Source organism: Haemaphysalis longicornis, unplaced genomic scaffold (genome assembly GCF_048455015.1).
Source record: "Haemaphysalis longicornis isolate Haplotype H1 unplaced genomic scaffold, Haemaphysalis longicornis Haplotype H1 scaffold_5, whole genome shotgun sequence".
Taxonomy (NCBI): Eukaryota; Metazoa; Arthropoda; class Arachnida; order Ixodida; family Ixodidae; genus Haemaphysalis; species Haemaphysalis longicornis.
The window spans coordinates 3,872,668-3,898,865 of NW_027526385.1; the positions used below are offsets into that span (position 1 = coordinate 3,872,668).

The window sequence follows — 26,198 nt, forward strand, 5'->3', positions numbered from 1 at the left end:
GTAAAAATATCAGTTGATTTTATTTCCTTAGTACCTATATTGACTTCGCTGACTCTTCTCCCGCCTTCAAGAGGCCTTATATTTTCCTACTGGCGTACCAGTCAGCGAAGCGTCGCATGTGCGCTTGTGCAGCGCTTGTGTGAAGCGACCTTGACTTGGAGCTAGATACAGTGTACAAACTAACCAAGTAAAGAAAGGCCCATTTTTCCATTCACAAACGTGTCCTGGCTTCGTTTCAACTGAGCGAACGAATTGCGACGACCCGTCGGCGGCCGGCGGACGAAACGCTGGGCCGACTGACTCTGTCTGAAGGCCGGGGAGCCGTGCGGTTGCGCAGCCAATTGCGAGCTCGGCTCCTCTCGACGTCACACGAAAACGCCGCAGAAAATGGGCGAGCGTAAAGAGAGGAGGACAGCATTTTCGAATTAATTTTTCTACTAAATAAAATCGCGTAAACGCGCCCAGAATGGTCGTAACATGGCCTGGGGACTCCGGACTACAATTTGCGCAAGTAATCCCGCAATGTTTACCTATCACTTCAGTGTCCCTTTAATGTGCGGAAAACCGTCGTACTCGCAGCCGTTTTTTTCCTTCAACAAGAGAGAAAAAGAAACAGAATTTGCGAATCCCGCAAACCCACCTAGAAGTGCTGCATCCAATATTCTGGAGGAAATTATGCAAAGGAGAAAGGGAAACTTACACAGTGGCGTCACATCCTTGTATATACGTTATCCTAACTTTGAACGCGAACATCGATCGCACAGGTCACGAGGCTGTAGATGTGTCCACTTACGTGCCGGTACTTGGGGCTAGGCAGCAGCTTGTACCTGGTCACCAGCATGGCCAGAGCTAGCGTCAGCTCCATCTGCGCCAGCGCGGAAGCAATGCACTTGCGCGGTCCTAATCCGTACGGGAAGTAGGACATGGGCCGGATGCTGTCCTGGTTGGCCTTGCTGAAGCTGCGTCACGGCGGTGAAAGAGAGAGAGCGCGAAAAAAAAAAAAAGCAGAGGGACCCGTTTGACACGCTTCTAATGTGACTGAAACGCGATTAGCATTGTGGACAATTCAGCCTTATTTTCGACGCATGCATCATACTCGCTGACTTCAAAGATATTTAAAGTTTAAAGGATACGGTTCTCGAATGAAGCATTTATTTTTTCCCCCGCCAGTGCCGCTTGCGCCCTGCATCCGTAGCTCTCATTTTACCGTCTCTGTCCAGCTCCACGTCTTCCGAAAGAACCTGTGCACGAGACGTACACCTTCTCATTGCGCCCTTTCAGCAGTTAGCCGCCTGTCTAGCTTTCACCATTTTACTCTGACGTCCAGCCACACCCACTATCTATTTTACCGTTACGCAAACTGTTTTATTAAATCGAGAACTTCGTAAAATCGGGACTGTTGTTTTACAAGCAGTTGATTGCATAAATTCGATGTCTAAGTGAAGGCGCATTCCAACGCCTGCCGTGGCTTCGTAATGGCGGCGGCCACGACTCTCGCCTGCCGATAATTGAGCAATGCGCTAAACGTTCCCAGTGAAAACAATATCAATGACACTCTGGAGGTTCTGACGGAATTAATTTATTTCCTGGCAAAACAGCCTGTGATTTTCGCCTCTGTGCGTTTCGGACGTTCTCTCGGACAGCGAGCCACCGCACCGGTTCCGTCATTCTCGGCGAGTTTAACCCAGTTAATTTTCTTCTACACCAGTACAAGGTTGTTTCGTGCTCCAGGAACATATCCGGAATGCCCTGAACAATTTTAGTGAGCTTTCGACCATCTTTTTTTTGCGATACTATTCCCGTTGGCATAAATACTATGGTACAAGTATACGTTAACTCCCGTTTCGCGAAGAAACCATCTGATGGACTTTTATGCCCGCACTCAACTGAGGCGCGTCCGCTAAGCCTTCTACAGCTCGCCTCCAGCGGCGCGCCCTTCGACCGACTACCGGCCAGCCACTTGCTTCCTCCGACATGGCTCCCAAATACGTTTAAGACAAAGACGGCTGGAACCACCCTGTCCTCCGACACTCTGCGACCCCCGCTCCTCAGTCTCAAGCCACTCTTGTCTTACACCCTGGTGACTATCTCAACCTCTCCAAGTACGACCCATGCACCCTCCATGCAGTGCTCCGCAACAAGGCGGCCCTTACTCCCGCTGAAGCTGCCAAGTGCATGGTTCGTGTCAACAATGTCAAAAACCTTGCGTTTCTGCTATGCTTAGACTCTGACATCAGCAAACAACTTCAGCAAATATCCAGCATTGACCTCGAAGACCGTCCTTGTCACGTCACCATTTACCCCACCACTCCTTCGAACACCTGTAAAAGCGTTGTGCACGACATTCCAGCGGGCACAAGCCCCGACCATCTCATGCGCCACATGTCGACGCTTCTTCAAGGAACCAAGATCTTGGCTGCACGAATGATGGGCCGCACGGCCACGGCCATAATCACCTTCGAAGGTACACACATCCCCCGTGAGATCTGCTATGCCGGTGGCATCTTTCGCTGCCGCCCTCATCGTCCCAAAGCCCAATACTGCCACCGTTGCCAGCAAATTAGCCATCGTGCTGACGTCTGCACTTACCAACCCCGCTGTCCGACCTGCGGCCAAGTACTGCCCGAAGACGCTAGCCACACCTGCTCAGCAGATCCGGTCTGCCTCCGCTGCGGTGGTCCCCATCGCGCTGACGACGCCACATTTCTGACACGAAAACCGCGGATGCAGCCGTTCGCCAGACAGCGTACAACAAACGTGTTGCTCAGCGCGCAGCTGCAGTGGCAGCTGATTCTGCAGCCACTACCTATACCGCGCAAGTGACGCAGCCGCAGTCGCACCCGGTTCACCATGCCCTCTCGCCGCTCGGCTAGCTCGTCTGCACGTCTTCCTGCAAACCCTTCGAACGACGGTCCTGTGGCCCACCATAGCCGTAATCAAGCTGTCCAGGTAAGCCAGCTACTCTCCCACACACCTGAACACGCTCGAAAATCTCCTGCACTGACCTACAGAGATATCCTCCACAAACAATTTCCTGCCCCACAAGCCACCGAGCCTCGTCCCCTCCCCCACTCAACGTAGACATGACCAGAGTCCTTCAATGCTTTCTGACATGACCAATGCTCCCCTCTCCCCACAGTCTCCTCCTCTCCCTCCCGCCTAACGCTTCCCTCCCCCCGGCTTCGACTCCGGCAACCAAACGCAGCCGCTCTTCGGAGGGCTCACCGTCCACCCCAGTGACCCTTCCACCAGACGACCTCTACGCCTCTCTCTCCCATCGTATTGAAGAATACGCCCAGAAGTTTGATACGGCAATATGACTCACGGCAGTTGACTCACCAACTTTCCCTCAAACACGAGCAGCAAGCCTTTTTCCAGCAGAAACATCAAGAATACACTGACCACGTCGCCCACTTTTCCACTCAGCTCAATGTGCGCTTTGAAGAGCAGAGTAAACACTTTCAATCTCTCTTCTCCGGCTTTATCACTCAACTCCAGTCCACTTATCCCCTCCCTCCAGCACCGTCACCTCTCGCGGAATAAGCATGGCAGATCACGTACTCATAATTCAATAGAACTGTCATTGTTTCAAGAACAAGCGTAGTGCCTTCCTCATTTGGCTTCAGTCATAACCTCAGCTTCCAGACATCCTCCTCGTCCAAGAGACAGGACTAAATCCTACGCTACCTGGATATGTCACGTTTCAGCAAAGTCCCTGCCTTGCCACGCTGGTCCACTCCACCCTCACGGCTACTCTTGAACATGACCCCGCCAATAACCTCACTGTTTCAATTCCTCTTAAGCGCAGCCCTCTGCTCTTTACCAACGTTTACTGTCCCCCGCGCAATACTCTACCCGCGCTTGAAGAACTGTTCCATCCTTGTCGAACCAAAAGCCGTCTTCAGCATATCCTGGCTGGCGACTTCAACACCCGACATCCTGCCTGGGGCTATATCAGGGAATGCAGGAAGTCCGCCGGGTGCATTGTGCTGTACAAGAAGCTGGGTACACACTACATAACGACGTACAAGAATACACACGTATGGGCAACTCCGTGGAACGCAATACCAACCCCGACCTCATGGAAACAGACTGAAGAATATATGAGCAGTGACCATGCCATCTTATGCCTCACGGTCTCCGCATCTCCAAAACGAATCAAGTGGTAATCTGTCGCATCACCGACTGGCCTAAATATCGACAACAGCGCTGCAACCCCCCTTTCACAGACGTACCTACCTGGACACAGCAACTTATGCATGATCTTGATAAGCATACCAAGGTTCTTGCCACGAACGAGGCCACTCCTCACATAGATGCACACCTGTAACACCTGCCCGCGCTTCTCTCATGAAGCGGTGGAATCACTGCAAAACAAACCGTAGACTCCGCGCCCGAATCAATCGACTTAACGAGCACATTCAGGAATACTCTAACGACCTCCGCAGGGAACACTGGAATATCATGTGTGATGAACTTCGGAACACCCTGAGCACTACCAAGACGTGGCGTATACTCAAAGCTTTAATAAATCCCGACTCCACAAAGATTATGACCACCCAGAAGATCAATCGCCTCTCCACTCAACACAAAGACCCAGCCACTCTAATGGACACCATCAAGAAACTTTATATCACTTCTTTGTGTCAACCTCGGTATTCTGAATATAATGGCTCTCCAAACCCCGAACTTGATGAGGAATTCACCTTGGCTGAGCTTCGCAGCGCCCTCTGTATGTGTAGAGGCAGCAAATCTCCTGGTCCCGACTGTGTAACTATCACCCTACTTCAGAATATGTCATATGTTGACCAACACCATCTCTTACATGCCATCAACCGCGTTTGGACAGGACAAATACCACTCTGCAACTTATGGAAGAAGGGCCACATGATCTCAATCCCGAAGCCCGGCAAACCTCTAGATCTCCCTAATCTCCGTCTAATAACACTGACCTCTCACGTTGGCAAAGTTATGGAGCATATGACCCTAAATCGCCTTCAGCAGCATCTAGAGGATACCCAAGCACTCCCTCACTCTATGATAGGATATCGCTCACAGCTATCTACTCAAGACACACTGCTTCGCATATACGAGGACATCCTTCAGTCTCCCAGCTCAGCCCAGCTAAAAACCATCCTTGCTATAGACCTAATGTAGGCATTTGACTATGTGGATCACGACGCTATGCTCTCAGAACTAGCAGATGCAAATTGCGGCTCGAACATGCACAGTTACGTCCGGGACTTTCTTCAATCTCGTACCCTGGCCACACAAATTGGCGACCACAAGCTTGGCGGGGTACCTCACCCTCAGAGAGGCATTCATTCAGGGCGCGGTCCTCTCTCCTACATTATTTAACCTCGCCAAGCGCCGTATCCACCATTCTCTACAATCTTTCCCCGAAATTCAGGACTCTCTGTATGCCGACTACATTACTATCTGGATCAATCGCGGTAGTCTGGGATTCATTCAAGACACCCTTCAAGACGCCCTAAGGGCTGTTGGTCAAGCAGCTCACACTATCGGTCTAGCTTGCTCGGCTGAGAAAACTTCATTGCTGCTTGTGCACTCCCGTAATTGGAAATTACCTCAAGTTGTTCTTCATCATCATGACAACACCATCTACCCACAAAAAACTTTGAAAGTTCTTGGCCTTCACATGCAATCTGATGGAGCAGGAGGTTTGGCCGTGCAACACATTCTCCGTCAGGCCGAACCCATCCTTAACATGATGCGCCGTGTCAATACACGCTTCAGGGGACTCAAAGAACAGCACCTTCTTCAACTCCGCGATGCTCTTATCCTCTCCCGCATTCGCTATCAAGCGCCGTACGTCGTCCTAACGCGCACATTGGAAGGGAAGCTTGACGCTCTAATTCGCAAAGCGACGAAAATATCTCCGGAGTTCAACAAAGGCAGAAGAAGAGCGAGAGCCAAAGCGCTAACAGACATACATGCCAGCGACACCAAGGCCAGATACGTGGACGCGGCAGAGTATGCCGGCCGCAACGGTTTCGCTGTCGCCGTGGTCGACGCCGACGGAAACACCCGCACGGCAGCCAGCACGTTGTGCACTCAAACCGAAGAGGCCGAGGAGATGGCAATCGCTCTGGCCATCGCATACCGGGATTGCCAGACCGTGCTGAGTGACTCCAGGCAGGCTGTAAGGAACTTTTCCAAGGGCAGAATCGCACCGACGGCGGTCCGCATACTACAAGAAGTGAATAGAAACAAGCAGGTACGCATCAAGTGGTTCCCGGCGCACGTGGGCGAGGCGTCGGAAAGAAACGCAAACCTCAACGAAACGGCACACGCTAAGGCGCGAGCTCTAACCGACCGCGCCCACGGCGACCGTCCGCAAAGGTTTAGTACACGAGACAGGATGACAAACTCCAACGAGATAACCAAGGCCTTCCGTCTGACCCGCAGACTTCTCCCGCCACCCTGCAAGGGGGTAAGCAGGTCGCAGGCCGTTGTACTCAGGCAACTACAGATAGGCACGCTGCCAAGCCCGGCTCTGCTCCACAGAATGTATCCTGAGTCACACCCGGTCGACAAGCACAAGACATTCCGCAGGGAGACGGCCACCTCTGCACACATGTTGTGGGATTGTATCAAGAATCCAGACGGGGATAAATAAGGACGCATACCGCCGCGACTAGAGGCCGCGACGATGAGCAACAACCAAGAAGAACTAATGGCCGCCCAGCAGTCCGTCGAGGCGCTGGCCAGGCAGGAACCCGGGGAGCCGGCAACGGCTAGCGGGGATCCGAGCCGCACGCCCGCCACGAGGACGACGTAGGCCCAGTCTACGCGCGAAAGCGCGCATTGCAGGCATCAATAAAGTTTTTCCAATCCAATCCAATCTGGGTCTTCATATCACTAGCACCACCCGACTTGCGGAACTTGATGTTCTCCCTACGGTTACTGATATAATTGACATCCATCGCAGCCACCAACGTCAACGCCTCTCCGAAACTGCAACATGTCTTCATATCTTACGCACATTAGGATACCCGTCCCGTCCTCCCAGCCCTCAAACAACTCCTCTGGACAGCAAAATACTCAACCATATTACCGTAGCACCTATTCCCCGCCACATGGACAAGGAACGAAATCCCAAACGCCGTCTTATTCGTGCCGCAAACTACGCCAAGAAAGTAAACCGTGATACTGACAGCCGCCACGTGTTCACAGATGCGGCATTTGAAGATAACTTCGGTGCGGTCACCTTCATCACTTCAGGGGGTACTCACTACTCCATCACTCGACGGTGCACCTCCCCAGAAGAACCCGAACTTCTCGCTATCGCTTTTGCCGCTGCTGACAACACATCCCCCGTCCACACGACCAATATCTACACCGATTCAAATTCAGCATGCTACCACCTGGCTGAGGGTCTTGCCTTCCCCTCCTCACTGTCCCTCTTAAACAATGTTAAAGGGCCTTTTCACGTGCACTGGGTCCCTGGTCACGCAGGCGTTGCAGGGAACGAACGCGCTCATCAGCTTGCCCACGAAGCTCTCCTCCGAGCCCCTGTCGACGCTCGCGACACAAATCCATGTCCTCCCCCTCCGCTTCCCACCTTAGCAGACATTCTAAGCACACGCCGCATGTTCCCTACCCTGCATCCCGGGCTTAGCTGTCGCGAGCAAGTAGTCATTCGGCAGGCGCAAACATACACACTCCCCACACCCACTCAGCTCCATCTGTTCCAACGCACGCTAGACACCCCTGTCCCACTCTGTCCCCACTGCCTTATTCCCCCTACCCAGGACCACATTCTGTGGGAGTGCCCCTACAACCCTACCCAACCACACAATTACACCGGAGAGGGGCTGGCTGTTGCGGCGAGTCTCCAGCAGCAACGGGAACTGGCGGCCCACATCATCAGGGCCCTCAGCCGCTGCCTGGACCGAGGCGGCTGATTCGCCCCACCATCCCATGAATAATAAAGTTTCCATCCATCCGTCCGTCCGTGCGTCCGTCCGTCCGTCCGTCCGTCCGTCCGTCCGTCCGTCCGTCCGTCCGTCTATCTATCTATCTATCTATCTATCTATCTATCTATCTATCTATCTATCTATCTATCTATCTATCTATCTATCTATCTATCTATCTATCTATCTATCTATCTATCTATCTATCTATCTATCTATCTATCTATCTATCTATCTATCTATCTATCTATCTATCTGTCTGTCTGTCTGTCTGTCTGTCTGTCTGTCTGTCTGTCTGTGCGCTTCGTTAGCATTGGGCGGACCCTTGTAGTACGCAAGCACGTTCAACACGTCCTCTGTTCCTTAGCAAGCCCCAGCAGAGCGCCTGGGGAAGTCAGTAGCGTCCATCACCTAGCCTGCTGCGAGCACAGGAGCTTCAGCAGTTTCTGCGTCATCAGCGCCCTCTGACACCTCCTGTATGCCGGAAACTAACCGTGCGATATCTGGGCCTGCTCAGTTTCCCTCGTAGAGCTACGAAACAACTAAACAAGATGCCTCGTTTTTTTTCTCTCACGTGGCGCAATAATCTTCATGAAAATCTGACGAAACGCATTGCAGTTGCTTCTTTTAAATGTGTCTTGTTTCTACAAATACTTAATTAAATGGGGAATGGCACCGAATCTATTTCGTTAGTTCGAGTTGATAAAAGCATCGAGCCATATAGGCACCTGCGGGGGAATCCGAATTTGTTCGATATAGTTTGGGTAATTCGCAAGATCGGGTTTTGTTAGATCGAGTTTTGACCGTAGCCCTGTCAGCGGGTATATAAACATTGCTGGCAATTTTAGTTTATCCTCAAAGCACGCTACACAACCGACCCCTTTAAAGGTCTGCCTAATTTCTATACACAGGTGATTTCGTAGGCAGACATTTTTGGAGGTGGGGGCAACATAAGCTGTCCCAACGAAAAGATCGAGGCCCTAGCGCACTTTTTTAACAGCATTTTCGTATGCGGCGAAGGTGCGACACATCCAATGTTACAGAAGAACAGACATATTTGCTTGCTGATTTCACACTGGAAAGTCCCGCATTTAAAAGAAACGCGTCTGCCAACCGTTCAGGGTCAAACTTTTTCGGTTCCGGCCACAGCTCCGGGTCGTAGTGGAAGTCGAGGGTCGGTACGGACACGTTCACGCCCTTGAGGATGCGCACTCCGTTGTGTTCGTAGTCTTCGTCGCATATCCTGCGAACCGAGCTGCAAGAACATCACAGTAGCACTTGTAGCTTATTTACGCTAAAAAAATGACGAAAGTTTACAAATTGGAGCTATTTCATCGAAGCGGACATGATCCGTCGTGTTGGTGGTTAGCACAATGAATGCAGGATGTTTCTGCCTACTTCTACAGTACTTCTCTGCAAAATATCGACAAGGAAAAGAGCTATGAACCCCTCCATCCAACGACGACGATGGTTGAACGCGAAGTTTTTTCGTGAAGGATTCCTTGGCTGTCGTCTGAGTATGGACTCTGACTCGTTGACCTTCGAGTTTGACAACCACGATGTCTGGACTTTTGATCGCAGCGGCTTTGATTTTGACTCTTCGCCATTTGATTTCGCACCAAGAAAGCTTCGCGTTCAACCGTCGTCGTCGTTAGACGGAGGGGTGCATGATTTTTCTTTCGAATTTTGCGCGTCCATGCACCCCTCTTCAAATCCAAACTGCTTCGACCTTTCCGGAGCGATGCAGCTGGATAGACGTCGGCTTCACACTGCGAGGGAACCAGGCTCGATTCCGACCACGGGAAGCGTTTTTTTCTTCACTTCGCCCAGGATTGATCATCGTCATCATCATCGTCAGAGAAAGTTGGCTTTCCTTCAGTGCGTTTTGTGTGGACTGCAGACGACAACAGTGAAAGGCTAAAAGCATCGTTTTAAGAGATCACCCTTCTGCCCGTCTAAAGTAGAAGCGGTCCTTATCGACTTCTTAAACCATTTTAGAGAAGTGAATTCCGGTGACAGGTTTGCAAAAAGCAGGGGTAAGTGAGGAAAACAGAAAGGCGAATCACCCTGGCAGTGAAGGGTAGAGTCTCACGACTTCGGACAAGACTTGTCGCAGGTACGTCAGCGTTCCGATGTTGTCGTACGTCAGTGCCCCCTAGAAAAAAAATATAGCATGGTATTTCTGCACGTGTGCCTGTGTTCATTTAAAGGTTGCTGTTCCACTTCCAAGAAATGCGAATTCCAATGCTTGGTGTTGAGTACGCCCAGCGTGAAATAAGAACGCTTAGTTACTTCATCGAAATTTTCTTTCATTAACATAATTTGATGCACTGGGGTTTTCTTGCAGTAAATTGTTTGATAGATAGCTAAGTAATGCATTCAAGATACAAAAAAATCCACATAACAACTGCAGTGAGCGCTAAGTGGCAAATAACAACAGGGAAAAAGAAACGCGTATCTAATTCATGCTCGGAACTTTGAAAAATAAAAGTCTGTGACCGGGTCCTAAGGATACCACGGTGTTGTCAAAAGTGCGTATGTATATAAGCTGTGTTCTTTCCAAAATAGTTGAGAGTGCAGCCCTGTCCTGTTCGTTTCTCGTTCTTGTGTTCCGTGTTTTCTTGCGCTAATATTTGATGGTGGAGGATATTGTAGACTTCTAAGAGCACATCATGGCGCAATAAACTCGAAACCACGTCCATGCCACGTCGCTCACCTCCTTTTCCACAAGGCCCAGCACCTCTGCTCGAACCCGGTCCTGCACTTCGGGGTGCTCTGAGAGGAGGTAGCAGCCGAATGCCAGTGGGGACGCGATGGCATCAACACTGAAATGAGGAAACGCGGGTAGCTTCACCTTGAATTTAAACGTAGAATACTTTTTCTCTCAATGCACGCACTTCCCATGTCGCGGTTTGGGCATGAGTCGCTCAATAAAGTATCTCAATTGCTCTCTCACAAACTAAAGCAGGAAAAAAACTGTATGCCGGCGTGAATAGGCGCTGTTTCACGAAACGTTATTGTTAGCGGCAAACGTTGCTGCACAACACTACTGGTTTTGCTATGCAGGTGATTGATTGCAACACAGAGTATAACACAAACGGGAAAAATAAGAAAGGGAAGGGGAGAGAGAGGGGGGGCAGAAGGAGGAAAGGAGGAAGGGAGGGGGGAGAGATAAAGAGATAACAAATGCAGGGTAACTCTGGGGCAGCGCGGGTGTATACACTCGGTGACCAAAAAAGCGCAGTGTGAAAGTAGTACTGTTCATGTCCTGTGGCAAAATGGCGCATAAAAGAGGGCTTATGTCAGAATGACAGACTTCCCTGTGCGAATGCTTAACAGTGTTGATAACCTGTTCGTCAATACGTGGTGTCCATAGCCACTGGGCTCATGCACGTGCTTCGCGTTACCTACAATCAAGATTTTGGTAAAGAACTTCGTTTTCAGTCAAAGCAGTAGCAGCAAAGCAGCAGTCAAGGCCCCAGTAAGTTATCAGCATTGCGGTGATTCTTTACACATAATTTATAGGAGCGGTTAAAACTATGACTACACATAACCTTCGCACCTACATGCGAATAAGGTATGTGCAAAATGTTTCCCAGTTTATAGGTAAAACGCCTAGTTCTTCTGGCCTTGTCTAATAAAAATACCGGTTTCGCGCTTTTAATTTAGCATTTTACGTGCTGCCGTCATCACAAATAGCGTATCCGTGGTGCGTCTCTAATCAGAGCTGTTAAATTGTTTAATCAAAGCTTGTTTAAATTGCTTTTCAAAATCAAATTGCTTTTATATCAAAGGTTTTTAAATGGTGCTTCGAAAAAAAATAATGGTTATTTTGCTGACTCACCTCGCATTGATGAAAAGGCAAGTGTTCGATTCTGTTCGCAGAGTGGTTGGGCGAGCCATAAACACGTCGGAGAGCTTCTTCCCTAATGTAGAAAGGATTCAGGGAGGCTACTCAATAAACATCCAGCCAAGGTATGTCTGTGCATAAAAAAAGGGTCATCCAACATTCCTTTATATATCGCAATTGCGAGTTATGAACAGCTGCACCATTCCTCGGTCTCAGTCGAAAAAAGCTTTTAGTCCGCTGTGAAACTCAAAACTTTTGTCGTGCAGCTGAATGCCTCCGTCACTCTATCACACAGGCTATGAAGTTTAACAGCGGAGCTGTTTAAGCTTGAGCTTGGTTCGGGGGTGCCAGAAAAAAAATACGCAGAAAAAAGATACACGCGGTGACTTCTGGCGCAGAGTGAGAGCGCGAAAGCAGCTTGCGGCAGCAAAGACCGGATAGCCTCCCGGCCTAGCCTCCCAGTAGGGGTCAACTATAGTCGGGCCCAGCTTCCAGCAGCGTCAAGAGCTCGCCTCGCAGCCGGGCTCAACTCTACTTGGGGAACGTGCGGCATAAAAGAAGGTCCGCTGGCGCAAGAAGGGAGATAGCGGGGCTCAATCGGCGGCCTGCCGTGCGCTCAAAATAAATAAATAAATAAATAAATAAATAAATAAATTGTTCCAGCTTGCACTAGTGGTGCAAGGCTGGAGAAACAGCGGGGCTGGGGGCCGAGCCGGCTTCTTCACCCCTGGGATCCGCTGTCAGTGTTGGGGACCAACCGGAACGGCCTTGTGAAATCCGGCTAAACTTGGCCTTACCCCTCCACACTTAGCTTGGCTTAGCAACCCAAAACTTAACAAAAGTTAGCAAAGCGTAGCAAAATTTAGCAAAACCCAGCAAAACAAGGAAGAGGCTAGGTCGAAACTCTCCGCTGTTTCTCCAGCCTTGCACCCCTACTGCAAGCTGCGCCATTTTGTAGCGTAAGCTACACTGACCGAGGTTGAGGAGTTTCGCGTGTGCAGTGAAGGGCCGTTCTGCGCAAGCGCGAGGGACATTGGATTGAATTGGCTTGGCTTGGATTTGGATTTGGATTGGATTAAAGTGGATTGTTTTGAATTGTGCTGCGTCATAGCCGCGGCAGACGCACTGGCGCCGGCGCGTGCCCAGGTGTACGCCTTAATTGCGCAGTAGCCAAGTCTGACGCTGCACCGGAGCCGCTTGATAGCCGTTTCGCGTGGCTCGTGAAGAGCCGTGCTGAGCATGCCCGAGGAGCCGTGACTGGACTGGACTGGACTGGACTGGACTGGACTGGACTGGACTGGATTATACTGATCGAATTGGACTGGACTGGACTGGACTGGACTGGATAAGACTGGATTGGACTGGATTGCTGAACCTTAGCTCACACTACGTATATCCTGGCATAGCAGAGCTAAGCCACTACTAATTTAAAAAAAATTTTTTTTGCCCACCGCGCACGTCAATTTTGAAATCTTTATACCTCACGAGACTTAAAATTTAGCCGGAGTTCCATTTTATTTCCCAGATACATGCAACAGCAAGCGATGCTAAGAAAACCCTCGCGGGTTTCTCTATAAAATTTAATTAGAGTTGTACAAACGAAAGGCAGCACGTATACAGCGTGCCGACTTTTGGGTTGCCTACAGAGGCTGGAGGTTATGAGTTTCATGTGGAACTCCAATAGCATTCTTTACTTGTATAATCCACGGATAGATAAAGCTGATAGAAAGACTTCGCTACCTTCAAGTACTTCTAACCCGTTTAACACTACTATAAGGTGTGAAAATAGGGTTGCCAACAATTTACTGGCTGCCTGTGTTATCCGTGATTTTTTCTTATATAATGTCTGATACAACTTGGGCTTTTATGCTATCGTTTGGAAAAAAAAACATACCTTGCGGTTTTTGAGAAAGACACCACTTCAAAAGAACTTTGTTTTGTTGTTCAGTCATCGAGTCTATTTCATGGTAAACGTAGCTTTGAGAGGCGGCAGTGTTTTAAAGCTGCCCAGTCTCTGCTTTACTTGAATTTGTTTTTTGGTGCGGCCTTTCGAAACCACAGAATTGAAAGATGCGTGAGCTACCACCGGCTACATCAGTGCTTCGAATATTTGTTGGTGCCATCTGACCATTTAAAAACGGGGAACAATACAAGCTCATAAAAAAAGCAGACAGTAATAGATGCCCAGGGAAGAAAAGCAGGCGTCGATTTTAAAATCAGAATTCTTGTTCTAAAACACATGAAAAAGTAAAAAGGGTAAAAGAGGCAGTCGTGGGCTTTGAAACTAGGAAATTTATATTGATGAGCATAGGCCGGATATTTAGGCATTATTTTAGGCCGGTCGTAGGCGCCAAAAATAGGCTATCAAAACGACGTTTCAGGTCTCCAACGTGGCAAATATAGGCACAACAAATTTTTGCATACATGCAAATTATTCCGAACGAAGACGTGAGCGACCTGGATCTACGACAGGAAAAAGATATGTTATGGCTTATGATGGCACAAAGGCGCCGAAAGTTGAACATAGCCGTTCAATTGGCCCATAAAACTGGAGATTCAGCAAGGGCACTGCTCATGTTCAATAGCGACTGTGCCTTTCTCAGCCACAGTAAAAAAAAATAATACTTGACAGCTGTAATACTGATTAAAAAGGCTACTTTATGTCTATCTTATGCAATTTAAATACGACACAACAAAAACAAAAGAAATAATAAACGCAATAGAGACGACAATGCTCTTACGAGGACTGTTAGGTACAGCTCTAGCAGTTTTCACGTGTACAATTATATTATCCATTTGTTCAGGGAAGACATCTCAACACTGCTAAATACACTACCACACATTTGAAGAGCGTTTTTCAAAGGTGTTCACCAGCCGAACAGATTTTTGACGGAAAAGCGTGCTTTAGAGCCCATCGGCTTGTTGATTTTAAGGCGCAAGGAAATGCAGGTGAGCAGTGATATTTCACAGTTGGCTCTTCAACCTATATAGCATTGATCTGCTAACATAGGCATGTTCGATGCCTAAGCCTTGCGTCGAAAATAGAGTTGCATTTGAGTATACTTCTGGAAACGAGGATGCGACTGCATGTATTTGAAGAAATCTGTTTGGACAGCACAGGGAACGTAGTCTAAGGATGTATTTGTGGAAACAAAAGCGAACTACCACCATCTTCATATACTTGGATTCGAAATTGTTGCTTTTGTCACTGAGAATGAGCGTCCCATTCTCCTGGTGCTAGCGGTTGTTTTGCGAGAGGTTGTTGACCCAGAGGACTAGGTTTAACCCCGTTAAATTCCGAGCCGTCAGTGTTGCCATCTTACATGTATAATTTTTCAAACTGCATATGAAAGAGGAACTTAAGGCTAAATAGTGTCACATAGGCACCGATTCTTAAAGTAGGCATTTAAGCCTTAACGCACTGCCTATTCTGTGGACGATACCACAGAATAATGTTCAGCTTTATTCCGTGGACCAGACTACAGGGTTATGTTCAGTTTTGAGACACTGCTGAAAGGGCCCCGCTCGTCTCTTTCTGTGGCGCAGTGGTACAGCCCTCGGTTTTCACGCTAACAGCCTGGGTTCGAGTGCCAGGATTTGTGAGGCTCTTTTTTTAAGTAAATCTTGTAGCTGTAACGTTATCTTGAGTTAATTCTACGCGTTATTATGCAAATAAGTGTGGATTGGTATCTTTTAGGTCGCTTTAGATGAATAAGGCTCAACTATACCCTGTAAATGTCCACAGAATTAATTATCCTGTGGTCTGGTCCACAGTATAAACACTGCTTAAGCACAGACGACAAAATGGGCATTTATAAACATTATAATAACAGCATCCTTCTAACCTGAAATTTATGCTCATATATCAAAGTGGGGCGATAGGAGCGCAATGAAGAAAATAGGCATTCGCCTAAAATCAGAAAAAAAAAACGCCGCTAGGAGGCCGCACGATGCAAACGCATTCCTCATCGGCTCCGCTTTTAGGCCTTTGTCTCACTGTTTAACTCGCATTCACGTTGTCATTTCGTGCTCCGCGAGGACCGGCAAGTCACGCAGATTACGAGGACACCAACATCGTGGCCGTGGATCATCGCAACGGTCAGTTACAACCATTTGTGAATTTGCCACGCTACCAGCTCCGCTAGGCCTGACAGGCCTAGTGAAGCCGCTGTCGTCGCCGGCGCAACATCTGCAAGCGGCCGCGCCAGCTCCGGCGCATCGCCGCTCAGCGTAATACCCGTCATGGAAAACATCGTGGAAGGAGACGACATCGACCCCGAAGAACTCGAGCAGCCCGGGTGGGCTACGATCCGCCACCGGCAACACGCCTTACGAGACCAAGCACGTGCGTCTACTGCAGCCATGAACATATGTGAACACCTCGAGCGCCGCGCGTGCCCCCAAGCAAGACAAAAAGCGTCCCCAGCGTGGCCCGCCGCCGGCTTCGCCTCTCCCGGAGTCTGATGTGAAAATCGTCCTTAGCCCTCGAGGAGGACTTGCACTGTCGTCTGTAGCGCAAGCCACTCTAGCCGATGCAATCCAGACCCAAGCAGGAGTGGCGCTGAACCGTGAAGACCAAATTCGGGTACACTGTGTGGCTAATTACCTCCTTATTAGCACACCGTCAGAAGACCGTGCCACCCGGTACGCCGGAATTAGGTTCCTCGCGCTTCGCGGTCACCAGTATGAAGTAGCCGCCCATGTGTCCGCGCCAGCTAATACCATCACGGGAGTTATCTTCAATGTTCCCGAAGACGACACCCCGGAACAAGTGCAGGACAGTATTTTGAATTATAACCCAGACTTACCGATTCTTGACGTTAAACGCCTGAACACCTCCAACATAGTTCAAATCTTGTTCGACGGCCACCGAGTCCCTTTCTGGGTGCGATATAGGGCAGCGACGTACCGGTGCAAGCCATTTCTCCGCAAGACGGAAGCATGCACAGCGTGCTGGCAAGCTGGGCACCGGCAAGATGTGTGCCCGAACATCAAATCCCCCCCGCGCTGCTCCAGTTGCGGCATCACGAATCCAACGGAGAACCACCCGTGCACTCCCCGGTGCGTAGTGTGCGAGGGCCCTCACCTCACGGGCTCTGCAGACTGTCCACGACGCTTCCAACCCCGCAAGCGACCCCCATCGTACGCTCAGGTGGTCTCGGAACAAGTGAAATCAGCCAAGACTCCGAATGACAGCCCCGCCGATTTTCCTGGCCTCGACCGCGGAACCAGCGCCAACCATCCTGCGCGCCACGCCTGGAGCACTAAAGACCGAGAGAAACCTTCAGAGGGACAAGGCAAGCCTTGGAAGCAGCTGCCAACTGGAGGGTCGACTACCTCATCGATGCAACAGAGTGCAAACTCTTCTGTTCTGACAACTAACCTACGCCACACGGCTACAACATCCACCGGCCAACCACAAACAGAGCAAGACCCGCAACATTTCCAGGTGAGCCGCCCACGTCTGCCTCCCAACAATCCCCCACCTCCAAATGCACCCCACTATTCCCCAGACCTCCTTCGAGAACTACAGGCAATACGCGCCGAGATTTCATAGCTACGCCAAGAAAATATCCGCCTCAAACAGGAAAACCTCGCTCTCCGCAACACTCTCGCCACACCCAATACCAACGCACCTCCCGCGCCCCCCACGCCTTCCGACACCGACATGGAGCTTGAAGCATCCCAAGCCCCTCCCCACAAACGTAAGGCCCCGCCACCAGAACTCCCCCAAACTCATATCGATAACGCAACGAATGACCGCCTCGGCTCCATTGAACAGGCTTTAACTAATCAAAGGCAGGAATATCTTCAGTTACACCAAACTTTAGTAAGCACCCAAAACGCCTTACAAGCTGCTATTACAGACCTTCGCGGAGAAATACAGTCTTGCGTGCGGGCGCTCACAGCAAATGCTAACCTAGCCCCGACCCCACAAGAAGTCCCCCTCCCCCCTTCTGATTTTGACAATGGGCAAATCTAAACTTAAAATTCTAGTCTGGCAGTGGAACTGCAGAGGTTTTGGTAAAAAGCGCCACAACCTGCAAATGCACATATCTACTCATGACCCCAGTCCCACCATCATTGCGCTTCAGGAACCAGGGCTCAAAGTAAAACTCACGAGCTATCAAACCATACAATCCCCTAACAACCCATTCACTGCTACCCTCGTGCACCGCAACGTCTCTGTTGAGTCCACCCCCATTGAGGGTACGGACATACCACATGATTTTATTATTCTATATCCTCCTGCTCGGCAAGCCCTTCGCCTCTACGTATTGAATGTTTACAGTAGCCCCAAAGCCACAGCTCACAACTTTAACTCCCTCTTTACTCATGCCATCCGAGCAGCACAGCATCATCCCCTGCTAATCCTTGGTGATTTTAATGCTCCCCATCTCGCTTGGGGGTACCATCGCACCACACCCAAAGGCCGCCGTCTGTGGGACCTTGTCCAAACCAAACGTCTAACGATTGAATCTGACCCGACCACCCCCACGCGCATGGGAAACAGTGTGCAACGTGATACCATGCCTGATCTTTCTTTCTCCCGCAACATCCATTGCTTACGCTGGCACAGCACACCGCATTCGCTCGGCAGCGATCACTTTATCATTGCATTGGACCTCCAACCCATCCACTCGCTTGCATCGAAACCGCGTCAGCAGTATATTACTGACTGGCACCAGTTCCGTACAGAAAGTGAGCGGATCCCGCCACCAACAAGCATCGATGCCACTTCTCTGACCACTTGGATCGCCGGACTTTTAACAGCTAAACGATCTCAAGACAAACCCCTCGAACATGAAATTCCTAGCGACGTTGTTGACACTCGCCTCCACCATCTCTGGGAAGCTTATAGAAGTATTGAACGAAGGTGGCGAGCTGGTAAACACCGCCGCCGACTCCGGGCCAGATTAGCGGAACTACAAAAAACTATTGAGGCCCACGCCCTTGAACTCGCCCGACTCCAATGGGTACAACTCTGTGACCAGATGCGCGGAAATCTGGGTACCTGGCACCTTCTCCGACACCTACTGGACCCTAGCTCCTCCCGAACCCAAACCCAATCACGACTCACTCAGCTTGTCCATAAATATCCCGGCACCAACACCCAACTCTTAGATTATCTCAAAGCTACGTACATAGCACAAGGCCCCACTTTTATCGCGCCCAACTACTCTGGACCCCCACACCCTGATTTAGACCGAGAAATCACACAAGCTGAGGTACGCGCGGCGCTCCTCAAGATCCGCACCAACACAGCTCCCGGCCCGGACGGCATAACCAATAAACTTCTACGAAACCTTGATGATACCTCTATAGCCACTCTCACCAAATACTATAATCACTTCTGGATTACCGGCACTCTACCTCCCGAATGGAAACATGCTAAAATATCCTTCATACCTAAACCTGGCAAACCCCTCGCACTCGAACATCTCCGACCTATATCTCTTACTTCCTGTGTAGGCAAAGTCCTTCAACATATTATTCACACCCGCCTTACTAAATACCTGGACGATTCCAACGCCTATCCTCCCACAATGCTTGGCTTCCGCTCTCGGCTATCAGTCCAAGACGTCCACCTACAACTCCTTCATGACATCATTGCCCCTCCTTCCAGAATGGACACGGCCGCCATTCTAGCTCTTGATCTTCAAAAAGCTTTCGACCAAGTCTCCCATGCAGCAATCCTGAGCAATCTTGAATCATTGAAAGTTGGCCACCGTACCTATAATTACATCCGTTCCTTTTTAAGCAACCGTACCGCGGAGCTTCACCTAGGAGATGTCACCTCCGCACCAATAAAAATGTCATCCATGAGAACCCCTCAAGGAGCAGTGTTGTCACCGTTGCTCTTTAACGTAGCCGTCCTCCAACTACCACAACAGCTTTCTCAAATACCCTACCTTCGACACAGTATGTACGCGGATGACATTACCCTTTGGACTTCTGGAGGCAGCGATGCCCAAATTGAAGAAACACTTCAAACCGGTGCAAATATGGTCCTCGCTGCCGCGGCTCAAGCAGGGCTCACATGTTCCACAGCAAAATCCGAGCTACTAATTCTCCCTCCTCCTCGCGATAAACCCCCGAACCCTCCTACCATTACTATAACTCTCGGCCAGAGCCAAATTCCTACGGTGCCCCGGATAAAGGTGCTAGGGCTCTCAATACAACAAAATCGCGCGAACTCCCAATACTTCACTCAACTAAACGCCCAGATCACTCAAACCATTGGCCTTCTCCGACGCATCGCTCCTCGGCACCAAGGCCTCAAGGAGGCAGAACGCCTACGCTTCATTCAAGCTTTCATTATCAGTCGCCTCACCTCCTCCCTCCCGTACCTCAATCCTACCCGTGCAGAACTTGACAAAGTAAACCGCCTGTTGCGTAAAGTCTACCGAGTCGCCCTGCAGGTACCTCACAGCACCTCCACTGCCAAACTAGAACAGCTTGGTATCCACAATACCGCTGAGGAACTAATTGAGGCCCATCTAATAAATCAATACTCCCGTCTAGCATCGTCCCCTGCGGGACTAACAATTCTCCGCCGATTACACATCCGCATCCCAATCTTTACTAATTCTGCCCACCCGATTCCACCTACCATTCGAGACAATATCCTAACCCGGCCGCTTCCCCGCAATATGCACCCCACAAACCACGTCGCTCGAAGGGAACAACGCGCTCGTTACCTGTCAGAAAAATACCCTGTTAAATCGACAACCCACTATGTGGATGCCGCTAGCTACCAAAACCACACAGCCTATGCCTTGGCGGTTATCAACAGTCCTAACTCCCCCCCACTCACATCACTCACCATCCGCACCCACTTACCTACTGAGGCGGAAGAGGCGGCAATAGCGCTAGCCCTTTCTCACGGTCCTACCCCCAAAGTCATCTTGTCCGATTCTCAATCTGCTATACGGAACTTTGCCCGAGGGCTCATATCAGCCAAAGCTCTCAAAATTCTTCTGCACAACCCCCCCAAGACGCCCGTGGAGCTCGTGTGGACGCCCGCCCACACCGGCTTAGGGGGTAACGAGGCGGCCCATACAGCAGCTCGAGATCTTACTGTCCGAGCAGGCCCTTCGGTTACCCCTAACCACGGGGCGCAATCCACACGAGATAGCCTTATTACGTACGCGGCTATCACCGCGCACTACCGCCTCCTCCGCCTGAAATACCCCCCTGCCCACTCCTCACTTTCCACAAAGGAAGAACGCTTGTGGCGGCTCCTTCAAACTAATACCCTTCCGTGCCGCGCCAGCCTTTATCGCATATACCCTGATCAATACCCATCACCCCTATGCCCCCACTGCGGAGATGTCGACACCCTCTGCCACGCTATGTGGGCGTGCCCTCGAAACCCCTTACCCCTAATCCCCTCTGCTGATCAATGGGAGGCGGCGTTGGGCGGCTCTGACCCCGGGGTCCAGAAAGCCTTGGTGGAACGTGCTGCCGAAGTCACCGCTGGGCTGCACCCAGTGGTCACCACCCGCCCCTAAATTGCATACTGCAATAAAGTTTATTCCTCCTCCTCCTCCGCCTAAAATCACGTCTTTACCATGTGTACAGGGAAGTACATGATTTAAGCCTCTGTAATGTTTTATCAAAGCCCACGCACTGAGAACAGTTGACGTTTATGCACATTTTCTACCATTGTGGACTGCGCTCATCTTTTCAGCTTTTAACAATGTTTTACAATCTGAATCATGGCCCCCCAAAATTGGAGAAAAGGACCGCCAAGCTTTTCGCAATCAGGATTATCCCAGGCGAAGATGACCGCTTTATTGCATCGGCACCAAAATACATAAAAAAGGAAGGATTTTGTTTCTTGTTTTGCGGCATGCTTTTTGGTTGTGATTAAATGCGGAAGTTTACAGTTCTTGCAGTGGGAAAAGAGGCGCATAACAATTTGACGAAGTTGAAATTACATCAGGGAATAGGGGGAAAAGGAAGCACAATTCTCAGTAAATAATTTTGACCTTACTACTGTCGGCGCTTAGAACACCCGTTTAACTTATCAGTCCGTGAGCCCTTACACCGGAGAAAACTAAGTTGCGCATGCGTGTTGAGTACTTGCCTTCGGCTTTGCTTGCTGCGTTTGCATCTTCTACCTCCGCGTTGATCAGAAGCTGCAGGACGTCCTCTTTGCTTGGCTGTTGGAAACCATTATATGGATATATTTCGATAAAAAAAGAACGGATGAAGAATTTTAACCATAATTAAACAAAACGAAATAAATCAACCAGTACACCTACAGTAAATACACCTAAATACGTATTCTTAGTGTCCGAGTAATACCTGTTTATTCAGAAAGTATAGACAAATTAGCACAGAATCCGGGTAAAGAAATGTTGGAGCGATAACGACACAGCGGTCGTGACAGGTGAGTTCGCCCTGATTTCCAAGGACGCGGTATCGATTACTGCCACAGTGGCCGCTTTTCAAATGGAGGCTAAAAGCGCGAACGCCGGCGTGTCGAGATTTCTGTTAACGTTAAAGATGCCCCCCACCCCAACCCCACCCCCGCCAAGTGGGTCTAGGTTAATAATCCGTAGCCCTCCTCCACAACGGCGGGCCTCATAGCACAACTGTAGCTTCGGCTCGTTAAACCCAACAATCAATCGACTTATTTTCCACACATGGAGTGTCACTTGCTAAGCAAGGTGGCTACTTCTTGCCGCAAAATGGGGACTGAAGTGAGTTATCAAGCTGACTGAAAAACAGACAACTGGGTTTAGGGATCAACCACGAATTTCTAAATGCAAGCACATACGCACAAAAAGGGGCGGCGAGGGGTTGGGGGAATAGAGCATCAGACGCTCACATCAGGATGTGCGCGGCGGTGGTTGATGATGGGCAGCATCCGCTCTATCATCTCGTCCGAAGGGAGAGGAATGAATAGCGATCGCAGGCCAAGCAAGACCCTGTGCAGCAGCGGAATGTTGGGAAGAAGATCTGGAACGGGAACAGCCATTCGTGCAATGCATTACGCAGCCCGCGTTTGCACTCGAAATTACATTTCTAGAAAAAGCTGGCGAAAAGTAGACGTGTTACCGTCACTTCCGAACAACAGTACAGGAATGTTAGCAAATATTCATAGGTCACTCCACGCAACAAAAGATGGTGCTTCATTGGTGGAGCGGTGACAATTTTCGCGTTCGAAAGCACCAGTATTTTTCGGCAAGCGCCCAGAGGAAGCAAGGCGACAAAGTGAATTTAAACTGATGATAATAATGCGCATAAAATCCACTTTTTTTGATGGTATGACAAATGAAACAAATGAGGTAAGCTCAGAGAATTACCAACATGATACAGCTGAATTTCAAGCCCCTTTGACGCACTACAGTCGTGTGAACGCAGGCACGTAACAATATACTCAAGTCTTTGACAGAAAAACGCAACAATACATGCAGATGTACGCAAAAGTTTAGTTGTGCTTGTGAGTAGGCTTTGAGATAAAGCGAAAGAAAAAAAGAAAACATATCTTTGCATCTATTCTTGCGTCGAAATGTCACCCAACGCATATGGGTCACCCAACGCATAGTACATCTGTGTCAAATCTCCGTGAAATTTGCGGCGGACAGAAAAAAAAAATCCTACGCTCATTGCCAATCGTTTAGAACCCACTATGTTCGGAAACATGACGGGCACCTACGCACAGCGACCTGATTATGGCACTCGACATGGCATCAAATGCTGCTATCTAACCAGCCCAAGCCGTTTTCATTCGACGAGAGCACATTCTCAAGTATGTGGTTGAACATAACGAATGTAATATTATATTCTGCGACTGATAAAGAGAAACTTCTCGCAGCACTTTTGTTTCAGCGAGTGCAGCCATGGTTTTCTGTTTCTGACAGGTGGGCTGTGAGAAACAGCCTCATGCACTCGGAGAAACGGCGAGCCCACAGGGGCTGGGCTAAGGCCGAGCATTCATCACGCTCAGAAAACAGAAGTTGTCACGGCAACATGAGTATTAGGACAGCTTCAATGTCACCAGGCGATCTGCCTTCAACCCCCACGGAGGCACCGAACGGCGTCAATTTGACAAAAAGCGAATTGTTTACCATGGATAATCAGACGAATTATCGCAAAGCGACGCCGTGGTATCCCTATTCACTGTCACTTCGTGAACCACACCTAAGTTTTAACAGAGGAAGGAACGTAACCCTATAGCCTGTCCAGACATGCACAGACCGCAGCCTCTCAGTGTCAACGTCTTGGCACAAACAGGCGGTTGAATTTGAAATTTTTCAAACCAGATTTGCTTTTTGGCCGCAGTAATCAGGCTCCCTGCAAAATCGACTGGGAGGGTAAGTGCATAGGAGTAGCTTAAGAACAAAACTAACTTGCTTTTAAGCCGTAGCATATTATTCATAAAATGTGCTTTCGTTCATTGCTCACCTTCTTGCAGTGAAACGATTTTTACGGGAGTAGGTGGAGGAATAAAGTTTTTTTTTCCGAGGGAAAGGGGAGGGGGAAAGGTGAGTGGGTGGTGGCCTTAGTCCAGGCCGCCTTCAGGCCCCGCAGCGGCCCGCGCCCGGAAGATCAGCTACTCCTGATCCTCGAGCTGGAAGCTGGCCAGCCTATGCTCTCACGGCTCCAGTTTAGGGGGTGGCATTGGGTTGGGATGTCTGACATACTCCCACACGAGGCGATAGGAGGTTTTAAATGCGAATGCATTTCTTAGTCGGGGGTTGTCGTGCGTTGGCCGGCGTGCGCCTAGCAACAGCTGTGGCGCGCCTAGCAACCGGAGCACGTGGTAACTCGGGCGGCAGTAGCGGAGGGCAAGGGGAGAGGAGGAGCGCGCTCGGCGTGTGAGGGCGCTCGCATCGCGGAGCTCGGGCGGAGTAGCGGAGAGTGAGTGGAGAGGAGGAGCGCGCTCGGGCGTGTGAGGGCGCTCGCATCGCGGAGCTCGGCGGAGAGAGCTCGCGCGCGGGGCGGGCGTGTTGCGCGGGTCTCTCTCTCTCCTCTCCGCGTACCCTCTCTCCGCTCGCTGCGCTCGGAAAAATATATATAAATGCAGTGGAGCGCGCGCCTCTCTCCGTGATTTCTTGGCGCAGCGCACTCATCGGTGCACCCAATGCATTCGCATTTCCGCACGATCCCCTTCGGGGAGGTGGGGGGAGTTTTTTGGTGTATTGCATGTTGTGCAGTTGTAGGGAAAAAACAGTTGGTGGAATGTATGTAAAATTGTTATGTTGTAGTAAGTCTGTGTTTGGATTCGGCGCCAGATTCGTGAGTCTTGTGTATTGAGTGATGGGTGAGGAGGAGGGTAAATGAGGCGTTGTCTGCGATGATGGCATACGATCTCCGTGTATTTTTTTTGGAACTGAGTGGCTGGCCATGACGATTGGAGGTGTGTCGTCGACCTCTGTTGGGAATTCTCGCGGTTTAATTTTTTTTCTCTTTGCGGCCCGAACGGAGCATGGTGTGTGCGAAGCCCTAGTTGTCTCACAAATGCAGATATATATGTTGTTCTCTCTCTCTCTCTCTCTCTGCGAAGTATTCCTCAAGCCTGTGGGTGGGAAGGCGCGTTCACTCACTGAGCAGGAAAAGTGCTACGCCGCCGAACTGTCCGACGCTCTGGCGTGACGCGTGGACAATGGCCATTGCGGCGCCGTCCTCGCGCTGTATTTGCGTGCGGGCACCGGCGAACATCTGCAAGCCGATGTCTATCGCCATCTTGTAGAAGAGCTCGAACAGCTCCACGCAGCCGTCGCCGAGTTCGCTGGTTGAGGTGGGTAGCTTGGAATCGATCACGCTGAAGCACTCTTCAATGCACTCCTTCATGAGCGGGAAAGCCTGCGTTCCCCCCAAGAAAAGGATAAGAAGGAGAAGCAGGGTTGACTTCCGTATTCGCGCAACACATTACATTTACGTTCTCAAAATAACCAGAGTACTTTTGAAGATGGAAAAAAATGATTACTTAAAGTGAACATCAGTTTAAATCCTCTTGCACCTCTATCGCTTGAAGTCGTTGCAAAGAAAGGTGGTCTTGCCTTCTTAATGTTGCTTGTTTTGAAGGCGGGAAGGACGATGTTCTTGAGATAACGCCAGTCGTCGCCAGCCAACCTGGTCAGCTTTACTTCGTTGATGGGAAGGTTCTTGGACACGATGGTCATAATCTGGTTTCACGGGAGATTACACATTGGGCGGTTTGAAAAAAATGTAGTTGGTGTAAACTGGTGCACCTGATGGAAATTGCACGAGCAGTTATAAGAAGCACCCGCGTTACGTATTTACTGCGTAGAGCCCACAATTTTCTCACCAAAATTTTCCAACAATTTGTGAAGGGCATGCATACCTTCTTGTGGGGCTCACAGCACAAGACAAGACAGACAGTAGCTTTGCGTTTAGTTGCGAGAGAAGAAAAAGCAACAAAAACAGTTTTT

The 26,198-nt window shown here is 49.9% G+C and overlaps 1 protein-coding gene across 1 annotated transcript in view; it reads right to left on the reverse strand.

The window, feature by feature from the left end:
* LOC144137820 (cytochrome P450 3A13-like) overlaps positions 1-26,198 on the reverse strand; it is a 43,677-nt gene that overhangs the window by 2,199 nt on the left and 15,280 nt on the right. The window contains exons 5-13 of the mRNA XM_077669825.1: positions 25,806-25,931; positions 25,350-25,608; positions 22,628-22,758; positions 21,881-21,956; positions 11,782-11,863; positions 10,654-10,762; positions 10,004-10,092; positions 9,052-9,192; positions 794-959 (exon numbers count right to left, since the gene is read on the reverse strand). Of these exons, the coding sequence (XP_077525951.1) occupies positions 794-959; positions 9,052-9,192; positions 10,004-10,092; positions 10,654-10,762; positions 11,782-11,863; positions 21,881-21,956; positions 22,628-22,758; positions 25,350-25,608; positions 25,806-25,931 (1,179 nt within the window). The remainder of the gene's footprint in view (positions 1-793; positions 960-9,051; positions 9,193-10,003; positions 10,093-10,653; positions 10,763-11,781; positions 11,864-21,880; positions 21,957-22,627; positions 22,759-25,349; positions 25,609-25,805; positions 25,932-26,198) is intronic.